Source organism: Athene cunicularia (assembly GCF_003259725.1).
Source record: "Athene cunicularia isolate RWA chromosome 17 unlocalized genomic scaffold, athCun1 chr17_part1, whole genome shotgun sequence".
Taxonomy (NCBI): Eukaryota; Metazoa; Chordata; class Aves; order Strigiformes; family Strigidae; genus Athene; species Athene cunicularia.
The window spans coordinates 4,075,483-4,088,097 of record NW_020799122.1 but is presented as its reverse complement, the minus strand read 5'-3'; the positions used below and the strand labels follow the sequence as shown (position 1 = coordinate 4,088,097).

The window sequence follows — 12,615 nt, the reverse complement described above, 5'->3', positions numbered from 1 at the left end:
CACACACACACACATATATATAAGGAGAGGGCAGTTGAAAAGAACACTGCTGAATATGATGGTGAGGGCCACGCAAACGTCTTCCAGACGTGGGAATGATTTAGGTCTTTGGCTTAACCACAGTTAGCCTTAACAAGGCCAGTGGAGTGTACCAATTAAAAAATAATTTTCATGTTCTAGTGTTCTCATGAAAGTCCCTGTCCACCCCCCCGTCTCCTCTGCCAAACATCAACCACCTTCTCTGGTGTATTTTACAAGTTAACATAGATAATATGTTTGGGTTTTTGCAGGCATTAATTCAGTCCAGCTGGTGGTGTAATTTTTGTTCTTTTTGGGCAAAAGCATTTCAGCACTCCTCATGGAATGGTACTACTTTTACCACTGGCAATCTAAAACAAAAGTAGAAACCCAAGTTGTCATCAGAGCAACTGAAGCGGCTGGAGACTCTGTGCATTCCAGGCAGTTTATGTAATCTAAGCTGCTGCAGCTTGGCGTGTATGAAGCTGTTCTTTACCAGTTACATATTACCTTATACACTTAGGTCTGCTTGGGGAGGGAGAACTACCCAGTGCTTGCAGAGATGTAGTTAACACATTTCTTTCCACCTGGAAGGTTCAGCTGTATCTGTTAGTACTGTCAATACCTTAACTGGCACATTCTTTTCCAGCTGCTGACAAACTCATTAAAATTTGGGGAGCATATGATGGCAAGTTTGAAAAAACAATATCTGGCCATAAACTGGTAAGTATGAGGAGATTATGAATTTACTTTTAAAGAATTTTGCTTTCTTTTCCTTATCCAGAAATTTCCATTCTTGTTTAGTTTGACTTGTGTAGAAGGTTTGTTATTCAGTCTTGTTTTGTACCTCTTTGTTTATACAGTCCCGTGCAACAGTCTGGGACTGGAATTGCTGAAGTAATACCAGATCAGGCTGGGAATATGGGTGAAGCGTAGGCTGATAATGAAGTACCTGCATGCGCGCTGCCTTGCCATTTTCCTGAGTTCGTCCATTTCAGGACCACCAACATCAGACATGGGGCAGTGCTTTCTTGGGTGAAAATCCCTGTAAACTGTCTAATTACATCTTTCCTTTGTATATGAAGCAGAATGGCTTGCCTTTTAAGGAGATTGAATTTTTCTTGTGGGTTTGCCTACGTAAACACAACACTTACTCATTCTGAAAAGTTCTGAAGAAAACACAAACTCCCAAACCCTTCGGTTTTGTTTTCTAAAGTTTCTTACATGCTGAAGTTTCATAAGCAAAAATGAAGATTCACCAAAAGAAAAACCAGTAGAATCTTGTTCTTCTTCAGCCCTTAGGGACTAGACTGTAAAGAGCAAGCCATTTGTCCTCAAAAGAAGCCACTTACTCAGATTAGCTTATATAGCATGCTGTTTATGAATTCCAAGAAAGGGTGTTGGTAGCCACAGCGTAAGAGCTCGCTGAACAAGCCATTGATGTTTTTGGAGAGTATCTGGCTTAGCCTAAAATGAATAAGTGTCAAAGGAGCTCTTAACCCAGTCAGATTAAGAATTCCCAACTCTCAATGCTGAATTTTCTTTCAAGCTTCAGCTGTGAATATATTATGCAGCTTGTGTTTTCCATTTTCCTGTGTAGTGAACAAACAGAGCTGAGAAGAGAATTGTTTTTCCTTTGTTTTAGGGTATCTCTGATGTTGCTTGGTCATCAGATTCCAACCTTCTTGTCTCTGCCTCCGATGACAAAACTCTCAAAATATGGGATGTAAGCTCGGTAAGGGCAGAAACTATTATTTACCTTCCTTCTCCCCCGCGTTAGCATCTTAACTCGTCTTCTTCTGAGAGGCAGCCTTGATGTGCTGTGATGAGAGAAGGTAGAGTTTTAAGCACTGGCTTCTCTTTGGGTAATACTCTTTACTGCTTATAATGAGCTGCTGGTTGAATGGGCTGTGAGCATGAGTGAATTACACTGCTTTTGGAAAGAGGAGGATGCTTATGGGTACCATGAGGAGTCTGGTTATCTTCTAAGAGCGCTTAAGCCTTATGGTGGCTGAAAGCAGCTTCTGAGATGAAACCTTTTTGTAACTTCTTATCATAGCTTCACTTGGTTATGCCTCTCTCACCCTTCCTTTTCTGCGATTACAATGAGAACTGGATAATTCAGTTGATTAGGTATGTTAAATTGCTTGCTTCTCCTGGGTTGCCCAAAGGGTTTGCAACTTGGCTGCAGTCATTAAAAATGTGGGTTTTTTTTCTTTCCTGTTGTTTTGCTGTAGCTGGTCCTCTGCCCATCTAAAATCTGGGCTTGGAGACACTTTCTTTGTGTGCTGCACAGTGATTAACCTTAACGCAGCTTACCTGAATGCGTTTATTGCGCTGAAGGATGCTGTATATTTAACTCTGCTGAATCTTATTTCAGGGTAAGTGCTTAAAGACATTGAAAGGGCACAGTAACTACGTTTTCTGCTGCAACTTCAACCCTCAGTCAAACCTCATCGTTTCTGGATCAGTAAGTGATTTTTTTTTTTCCCTTTTTTTTTTTGTTAATTCCTTTGTGGAAAGCACGTACTGCACACTGCTGTCACCCAACACTAAGGGGACAGACAGGTTCTTTTAGGGATCCTTGGCAGAATGATGATGGCACTAAATTGTAGTTACAATTTAAAGCTTTTTTTCTTAACAGGATATTATGATTAGTATAGCACGGAATTTATGATTAGAATGGCACAGATTTCTATGAACCGAATCAATGTAGTACAATTTATAGGTAGTGTAATACAGAATTTATCATACAACTTGTAATTTCTAATCATCTAGATTCTAACTTAACTCAAAGTATGACTTCTAATCACCTGGACTCTGTAGATCTTAATACATGGTTTGCTGTAATAGTATAACAATTGTAATCTAGACTCAAAAATGTAAAATGAAAGAATGAGTCAATCCTTGGAGGAAGCAGACAATAATGGGGGTGTCTGTGGCTACTGAGGGGGTCATGCTCTCACTGTCCATCATCAGTTCTGGTCCAGGTTCCCCACTCAGGGCTTGTAACTGATTTTGTGGACGGGGCTCCGCGTGCTGCTACACTCCCCTGTTCTGGGACGGGGCGATCACCACTACTGGGTTGGCTGGGTGCCTGGGACCCTCAAGGCTGTTAAGGAAGGGAATAATCGACCTGGTGCTCAGGAATCTTGAGGCCGGTTGGGAGGACGAGAAGAAATCTGTACAGTTTGCTTGTTTCACAGGGCCTTCAGGGCCTCATAAAGAGGGAAAGGGAATGAATATGTGACTCGCTCAGTCACAGAGTTGGCTGCTTGCCTTATAAAATGGAGTTAGTTACGCTACCCACATTACCAAGGAGCAGGGGTTACCAGTCACAACACCTTACCATTTCCATTCTCTGTCTTCCTCTACAAACAACTTAGATGAACTGTGCAGTGCCACTGCTCTCTTTGCTTGGGGACACAGTCAAGCCCTTAACCCATCCTCAACATGCAGGTTTCCTGCGTGGAGAGGAAGAGTTCAGGGAGCTACATTCCCAGTCTGTTATGTTTGCCCTGTGTGGTGCTTGTGTCCTAGGCTTTCTGATGCAGCTGCAGTGCAGCTGGAGGAAGGCACGTGCATCTAGTCAAGCTATAACACCTCGAGTAGGCATGCCTCGAGTAGGTGCATCATTAAACCACCTTGTGCATTTCTTCAATCTTCAGTTTGACGAAAGCGTGAGGATATGGGATGTGAAAACAGGGAAGTGCCTCAAGACATTGCCTGCTCATTCTGACCCAGTTTCAGCTGTAAGTCCCTTCCAATAAATGAACACACTAACATGCTTATTTTCTTTAGCAGAGCTCCTCTCCTGCCTCTTTGCAGAGAAGTGGGCTTGTGCTCTAAACTATCAAGCCCTTACACACTATAGTGGATGGGCTGTGGTGGATTTGCCAGTGAGAATGAAATGAACAGTGTTTTCTTTAAGATTAGTGTGGGTTTTAGTCCTGGGTGTTAGTGTGGGGAGCAGTGGGTAGTGGTGTGCCAGTCGTGCCTGAGTCTAGCAGTCTGATGCTGGGGCATAGATTTGTGTTCACTTGAGGCTCCGAGAACAACCTTGTATATCTGTTGCTTTTGTGTTGTTCCAAGCTACTAAAGTCCAGGGCAGGGCGGTTCCATCGTATGCTCTGTTTCAAATCTCATTCATTTAATAGGTGAAAGGAGCTTGGAATACAGCACTATCCATTCAAATGAAGGGAAAACAGAAGGTGTTCAACTCTTAATGTTTTTGAAATGAAGGAAACTGAAAAAAATTTGAGCCTCAGATGTGCCACACCATGGCTGGTTGTAACATGATTGTTCTGCCTTGTGTAGAAGATGTTTCACACTTGCAAATGTATGTTAGCAGTAATTATTCTTTTAAATAACAGTATTTTAAGTTGTAGTTCAAGACAATAGATTGACCTTAAAACATATATGTGGCTACATGCAAGGTTAAATTCCACGCCTTTAAAATAATAATGTACTATCCTCAGGTTCAATACTACTATTATTTGAGCAGCTAATGCTGTCTGAACAGAGTATCTGTGTGTTCATCTGTTCTTAGCTTCTGAACAAACATGTATTTGAGTCCCTGATGCTTGAAGAAAAAGCTGTAGTTAACATCCACCCTCGTTATAACAAACCAGGGGGGAAAGAATCTTGGTTTTGCTGGTGTTACCTGTCTAAACTTACTCCTGCTGTTTGTGTGTTGTGTGGACTTTCTGCTTCTATCCACATGAATTTCAGTGTCAGTGATGGAAGATAAGTACTTTCAGTAGAGCTTAAAAATTTGATCTTTATGAACATTAGTAACGTTATTTTTTTTTCTCCTTCTGTAATACTGCAGGTGCATTTTAATCGTGATGGGTCCCTGATAGTGTCAAGTAGCTATGATGGACTCTGGTAAGCGGTTATTTCTTGTCTGCAGCACTGTTCAAACCTTTGGCATTTAAAAAAAACTTGTATTTGTAACGTTAAAATTGAAACAAAACAATAGTCATGATTCTCCTGGTTTTTTAACAGTCGAATCTGGGATACAGCATCAGGCCAGTGCTTGAAAACACTGATTGGTAAGTAGGAATATTTCTTGCTTGTGCTCCATTTTTCGCTGTTAAGTTGTGACGTAGATATTCTGCATCATTGCAGTGACCAGTGGCTTCCTTCAGCTCTATTTTACCGTCTTCCTACCATTCTGTTAGCGCGCTGTCCTCCTGTCTACGACAGCAAGAGGAACTGTCCTCTCACATGAATGGAAACTTGTTTTAAGCTTTGAATGTTGTACAGTATAGATTTACAAATGAGAGTTTTCCAAAGTTTTCATAATGTTCAGCTGTGTAGCACTTGCTGTGCAGCGGTTCAGAACTGCAACCACAAAGTTGGTCTGCTGCTGGATGTTATGGAAACAGGTTGTCTGTGACTACGCAAGCTGCCTTTTTTTTTTTTTAACACAAAATGCATGAAGGCTTCTTATGAACATATATAATAAAAGCAAACCACCTGTGTATGTTCCCTAGTCCTTCATATTCTTACAAAGCATTGGTATAGACAAGTTCTGTGGCACTGCCCACCAGTGGTGTGCATTCTAATAGAATGGTTTTTAAAATGTGGAGATACGGCCTTGCTCTGTTAAGTGCTAATGCAAGGAAGGAAAGTTTAGTTACAAAGGGTTATTTAAAACGTTTGTGAGTAAAATCCTTTTCTTAAATTAGTGTAAACAATCACCTTTCCTACAACTTTCCTGAAGTACCAAGGGAGAACAAAATGGAAAGCTTGTTTCAGTGAAGCAATTAACAAGAAAATACTGTCAAAAGAAATTTTCTGTCAGTGAGACAATGCAACTGTGCACTGTTTAATACTGCTTTTATTTTCACTGTAGATGACGATAACCCTCCTGTGTCTTTTGTGAAATTCTCACCAAATGGCAAATACATACTAGCTGCAACTTTGGATAAGTAAGTATTTTTAAAAGAAAAACCACAAAAACCAGAAACAAACCCAAAACCCACAGGCTTTGAAGTGTTTGAGTATCAGAACTTTATTTTGCTGCTCTTTAGCTATATTTAGTTATGATACTACACAAGTTCATGTATACTGTCAAGCTTGAAAAACCTGCGAGGTGGTGTGCTTGCTAATGGCACAGGCGGGACTTGGCACTGCTTAGTGACTGCAGCACCCATTCATTCCTTCTTGCACCTTTCAAAACCTCAGCACTTCCTTGCATGAATCATATGATTCTTTTGTAACATCTAGAGTCAGAAAATCTGGCCTATAAAAGACTGCAATATATAAATAACTTTGTGTGTAAGGCATAAAAGCAGTGCATGTGGGCTGATTGTGTTGAGAGTGATTCACCTGGAGAATTTCTATGCAGCTATTAGGAAGGGATTAGCCAGTCTCCATTCAGACGGTAATGATGCTGTTGCTTTCCTGAGACCTTCCTTTCCAAGGCCGGGAGGTTGATGCCCTCCCTGTCTGAGCATCTTTGTACAAAAGATACCACAAACTGTTGCCAGTATTTTTTCAACTAGTAATAAAAAGCAGAGAAAACCCAGGTTAGGCAGCCCGGGGAAGAGAAAGGGGACTATCTTGCAAGCTGTGACAGTAGCCTGGGTATCAGTACAGACAGTCTGTGTCTGGATGTGCATGGGGTTGGCTTAGTCTGTCGGGGCTTAGTTGCAAGAGTCTAGTGCTTGCCTGAAACAATTGACTTGCTTTGCGTCGCTTGCTCAGCACTGGCTTAGGCTTGAACAGGTTGAGGATGCCTCAGCCCAGTGTTTACTCCCCTGAAACACCCTGGTGCAGGACTGCAAGTTGAAAAAATAGGGCAGCATGGGTGTGTTTTGGTCTGTATCTACTTTCAGCAGAATTTGATTTTAAACCAGCTGAGGGAGAGGGTGTAGTTTGTACGGCCATCCCTGATTCTGGTGGGTTTCTCACCCTGAGAGAGATGATGTCTAATGAAATCTGTAATGAGTCTTTTGGATACATTGGGAGTTGGGGGATGTCTGTCAAACCACCTTATCCTCTCTCACTGCAACCTGTTTGTTATCCTGTCCATCGTTTCCCTAGTTGTCTGGTCATTATTTATAAAGAAACTTGCAGGTATGGAGAAATACTTCAATACACCGTTTTTTATGGTGGAGAATATGAATGGCATGGCAGTAAAATTGATACTTTGGGGTTAACAAATGCTGTATTCCAAAGCCAGGCTAAAGTGATCCATGTAGACTTAAAGAACTCTGGTATGGAGAAACTTTTTCTGCTGCTAGGAAATTGTCAGATGAAAAACCCCCAGGAACTAAAACCTTTGTTTTTCTCTTGTTTTCTAGCACTCTTAAACTTTGGGACTACAGCAAAGGAAAGGTAAAAACAATCCTGTCTCGCTGTGTAGATTTAACTAAGCTTATAGGAAAATCTGGATTTCATTTGTGCTTTTTAAACGTGCTTAACATATTTATAAATACTTTAGAAGAAAGTTTTTGTCCTCTCTAATAAAGGGCTACTAACTTTTAGCAGGACCTGTTGTGATAGGCCAAGGGGTAATGGTTTTAAACTAAAGGAGGGTAGATATAGTAGGTATTAGGATGACATTTTTTACAGTGGGGGTGCTGAAACACTGGAACAAACTGCCCAGAGTGGTGGTAGATGCTCCATCCTTGGAAACATTCAAAGTCAGGTTAGAGGGGGCTCTGAGCAACCTGATGTCATTGAAAACGTCCCTGCTTATTGGCAGGAGGTGGACTGGATGTACTGTACAGCTCCCTTCCAACCCAAACTATTCTATAATTCTATGACTAAAGATGCCTTTGGGGATAAAAAAATAAATGCTTTGGCTCCTGCATAGCCCTGAGACATTAAGTAAAGCTATATTTCTGCATTTTTTTCTCTTTATGGACAGTAAATGACTGTTGCGCTCTTTCTCTGTGGCAATGTGACAAATTTAGGGTTTTTTTCCCTCCTCCCTCCTCCAAAGTTGTTTAGTGTTCTAAAGATGCCCTCTGCATCCTCTAGATAAGCTGGCAGGGTGGGAAACACAGGCAGATTCTTTATTTAGTCTTTTCTGCCAAGAGCTTGTCCTTGACTGAGAAAACTACCTCCCAGCTGTACTAATGTCTTGTGGCTCCTCACTTTCAGTGCCTGAAAACGTACACAGGACACAAAAATGAGAAGTACTGCATATTTGCAAATTTCTCCGTTACTGGTGGAAAGGTTAGTGTTTATTTAAGATGTTTTCTTACATATGTGTGGGTTTTACTGCTTTTCTCTGTAGAAGAAACGGTAGTTTGAGGATGGAAACCTCCTTTGGCGGGTGCTGGTTCACAAGTGCTGTAGTGCAGTGGGAGAAGAGGGTGTCCTAGGAATGTCCCTCTGAGCACCTCTGGGGGGTGTGTGTGTTTCTGGGACCACTGTCCCGTCGCAGGCTCCTGCCTCTGTGGCAGTAGGAAAGGACTTTCCTACAGCAGGAGAGCAACTGCTTGCCTATCAGTTCACCGTAGGCACCCGGCAATTGGCCATCAGATGGTAGGTCAGTGTGACAGAATGTATCAGCAGCCATTAAGTCTCAACACAGAACCACCTGAGCACTTTTTGCTCTGTTAGTTTTCCTTCTCTGGCATACACTGGGTGGAACAAAGCTTTGTGCTGCCTGTATGTACTGAATAGAGGCTGAGACAGAATGAGCCGCATCAAGCAGCCGTGTAGTGTTGGAAGTTCCCTTTCATACGACGACAGTGAAATGTTTGCTGAATAATAGCAGTTAGATATAGATGCAGAGAAAGATTGACTCTTTTTTTTCTTTTTTCTCTGCCCCTCCAGTGGATCGTGTCTGGTTCAGAAGACAACCTGGTTTACATTTGGAACCTTCAGACAAAAGAGATTGTACAGAAATTACAAGGACACACAGGTGTGGAAGAGGACTTTGTTTTTATTGATGCAATATCCCCCACATCAGCTTGTAATGAGGGCTTTGCTTGAGCATTTTCTCTCTGATGTTTAGTTTTGACTGTCAGACCTATAAATTCTTGACTGGCTGAAGCTTAATTGAACTCTAGGAGTTCTCTCCTTTTTATGAAGGGTTTTTTATGGGCATTGCAAGTGTTTAGCCTTTCACTGTGAAAACTTTGACATCAGCTTACAAAAGAAATTTCCTTGAGTTCAGAACTGGTCGAGGTATTTAAGTGACTCATAACATTAGTGACTTTGAGTTGCCTATTAACACCTTCCAAAGCTACAGCTTTTGAAGGGATAGGGACTGATGTAGTCCTACTGTTTGTAAAAGGCTGTACGGATGCCTGTTCTTAAAGGCAGAGTTGAACATGTGTTGAGATGTCACCTGATGGATACTTCAGTCTGAGTCTCTAAGACAGCAGGACTAGAGGGAACTGCTGTGAAATCTAAGCACGTTTATTCCTTTGCAGGACCATTGACTTAGACTGTAAGTGGCAGCAGGTTTTCATCTTCAGGCTAGGGCAAGGTTCTGAAGATGGAGTGCTATCTAAGCATTGAATAAGATGTTGTAAATATCTTCCTTGGAAAGAAAAAAAACTGAACTGAGTTTTAATTATCTGTCTGACATAATACGCCACAGGTTTTGCCTGTGAGGTAAACAAGAACTGGAATCTAGAGAGTTCTCACATTTTGAAACCTGTCAAACACTTTACATCTACTACTCTCAGTTCTTTTTTGCTAGTATTTCCTCTCACAGAGAAGCAGTAGTTGGAAAATGTTTGAATAATGTGTTTGTAATTTTGCTACAAGGAAATAGTACCTTAGCTATGCTGTTGTAAAATGCAGTAGCAATATTCATTCATTTTCAGAAATGCCTGCTATGAACCAGATTTTATTGCTGTAAATAATATTTGTATATCTTTTCTTTTTGCTTAGATGTTGTAATCTCAACAGCTTGTCACCCAACAGAAAACATCATTGCATCAGCGGCACTAGAAAACGACAAAACAATTAAACTGTGGAAGAGTGACTGTTAAACGTTCCAGTATCACTTTAGAGACTGTCAGGAAAAAATGTTTTTAAAAAAATTAAAAAACCACATGAGAATAATAAATCCAGTTTGGCAGGAAACCTGAAGAATATTTGATAAAGTGGTTTCTGTTAGTCTTGGCCCAAAGAAAACGTCTTAGCTCTTTGCTAGAACCGGGCAACGTGGTGGGAAAAAAAAAAAAAAAAAAAAGATGCAGTGTCTCCTTTTCTTGCCTAATCTTTTGGCAGACAAATGGATCATTCTGACATCGCGTTAGAAGTGTCAGCCTTGTATTGGACACCCCAAAGATACTGTACTTTATGGTGGCATTACTTTTGGGCACTGTTGCTGCTTAAGGAAGAGCCGCCAGTCTACTTTGTAACAGTAAGTGAAGTCACAAGCCTAGAGATGTGTGGAATTTTTTTTAAATGTTGAATTTTTTATTTTTTTTTTTCCAGAATGTAGCTTCTAGTCTCTTGGGAAGTTTCTGTATTGTTTTAAATAGGAGTACTGCATCTTTAAGGGTGCTTCATTTTAAACACTCAGCTCAAACTTTGTGACCAAATAAAACCATGCAGTTCCAGATTTCCCTTTTCCTGCCCCTGACTTGACTCCTGTGGTGAAATCTCCTCTTACCTTCTGTATAGTTGCTTACCTCTTGTTACGTGTGTTTAATAGATGCTGTTCTAGAGCAAAGTTACAGTTCTTCTGTTAACCATTAAAATGAATCCTGCTTGTAGTTGTTCTCAGCATATTTTAATTTTTTTTTTCCTCTTCTGGTTATAAAGCAAGCTCACAGAACACTGTAAAGTTATTTCAATGTAAAGAGAAAAAAAAAAACCCAGACTTTTGTATCTTGAAAATCCATAGTATGAAACTGTATTGATAATGGCATGACTCTGTATCTATTTCAGCATTGGTATTTCTTTCCCTTTTTGTCATACCCATGTGGTATTTACACATCCAAAAAAAAAATACCATATGCCATAATAAAAAGGTGGGATTTTATGTGTATGCTTGTGGTTAAGAGTGTACTAATGTGAAGTATCTGTGTCCAAAGACACCTCCCTTAGACACCTTTAGAAACCAGTATTTCTGTAGCAGCTCCCTTGAGTGATGAGGGGAGGAGGAGCAGGATGGTGCTTTGTATCTGTTGTGGAAAAAGAAAAGAGAGGCGTAACTCAAGCCAAAATTTGTTTAAAGAAAGTGAGAGCACTGAATCTGTCCTCAGCAGGGACAGCGTTGGCACAAACCCTCCCTGAGACCTTCAGCTAGGACAGGCCCACGAGTTTGCTTGTACTGGTTAAGAGTTACATTCAGGCACAAATTTATTGCACCCAAAGGGTGTTCCTGATGAAGCAAAAATACTTTTTTTTTTGGTATCAACCTTCTGTGCTTCACAATAACTGAAAAATCAATTACAGTACAAACCTCTCCTCTAGTGGCTGCTTGGAGACTGCCTTGCTTTACCCTTAGTGAAGCTGACAGCTGCAAGACATGAGGTATAACTTTTCTTTTTAAAATATAAAAATAGAGTTCACGTTGAGCTGGTGCTAAAATGGCTATTAATAATATCACTGTCTTTTGAGGTTTTTTTCATTACCTCCAGGAAAGGACACTGTGTCTCTGGACTTAGTGAGCGTCACTGCTGAAATAATCAATTTCTTGTGGGTTTTTTTTTTTTTAGTCTTTCTCACAGGCCAATGAAATGTTTCAATTACAAGATGTGGCTGTGCTGCTTTACCAGTGTGGAGAAGCTTTATTACTCTAGAAAAGCATTTTTACTCTATTACTCTAGAAAGCTTTATTACTCTAGAAAAGCATTTTTACATGTTTTTGGCATAGTACTTCCCATGTAACCGTGTGTGTGTGTGTGAGTGGCTTTGCTTGCCCAGCTGTGCTATGGCTTTTCCTGCCCTCTGAGCCCGAGAGCTGTGGAGAAGGGAGATGATTCCCTGCTCTCTGGAGGAAAGCTCTTGAACAGGTGTATTTTCTCCCAGACTGAAGAGCCCTGATGTGAAGGGCTGTCCTTTGTAAACACTTTAAGTCCCTCGTATCCAACCTGGGAATCAACATGAGCTCTGCTTCGCTGTAATTATATCCAGCCTGGCGTGTCAGAGGTGGTTTGACAGCCAGGATTAGCTGATCTAGAGCGCAGTACTGAAAACAAGGCTTGTGTGACGGCTGGAGATGCAGCTGTGCTGGGTGCAGGCTGGAGCCTGCTGTAACCTGCTGAGGGGCAGTGAGCTATCCCCGGGGGCTGGGCTGAGGGAAAAGGAGAATTTGGATGAGGAAAGAAACTGGGAGGGAGCTGGTTTTTAACCTGAGAACAAAAAAAAAACCACCCCAAAAAACATGGTTAGATGCCACGAAGTAGGTGGCAGTGCCTTAACCGTATGCGTGTTGTACAGGCCACTGGGGCCTCTTCCATCCTTATCAAGGGGAGTGCTAACCTTCTCTCCTTTCATACAACACGCTGGGCCCGCTGCACCCACAGCTACTTAAACCTCCGGCAAATTCCTCCCTTTCAGGACAGAGCGAGAACCGTGGGTACTTTATTCCTTCTCTATTTGACATCTCTTTCTGATGCACACAGGCATTCTTACCACGGTTCCACGTAAAAGTACATAAAACCC

The 12,615-nt window shown here is 41.3% G+C and overlaps 1 protein-coding gene and 1 non-coding gene across 2 annotated transcripts in view; one reads left to right on the top strand and one right to left on the bottom strand.

Annotated features, from left to right (window-relative positions):
• The window catches only part of WDR5 (WD repeat domain 5), a 12,983-nt gene extending 1,992 nt beyond the window's left edge, over positions 1-10,991 (top strand). The window contains exons 3-13 of the mRNA XM_026860582.1: positions 668-741; positions 1,664-1,753; positions 2,399-2,488; positions 3,687-3,770; positions 4,850-4,905; positions 5,026-5,072; positions 5,879-5,954; positions 7,332-7,365; positions 8,137-8,211; positions 8,818-8,905; positions 9,886-10,991. Coding sequence (XP_026716383.1) covers positions 668-741; positions 1,664-1,753; positions 2,399-2,488; positions 3,687-3,770; positions 4,850-4,905; positions 5,026-5,072; positions 5,879-5,954; positions 7,332-7,365; positions 8,137-8,211; positions 8,818-8,905; positions 9,886-9,986 — 815 coding nt within the window. The 3' untranslated portion in view covers positions 9,987-10,991. The remainder of the gene's footprint in view (positions 1-667; positions 742-1,663; positions 1,754-2,398; positions 2,489-3,686; positions 3,771-4,849; positions 4,906-5,025; positions 5,073-5,878; positions 5,955-7,331; positions 7,366-8,136; positions 8,212-8,817; positions 8,906-9,885) is intronic.
• A 1,335-nt stretch (positions 10,992-12,326) lies between these two features.
• Positions 12,327-12,454, bottom strand: LOC113486669. The gene has a single exon (XR_003399621.1). It is a non-coding gene; the product is annotated as a U6atac minor spliceosomal RNA (small nuclear RNA).
• Positions 12,455-12,615: the final 161 nt, after the last annotated feature.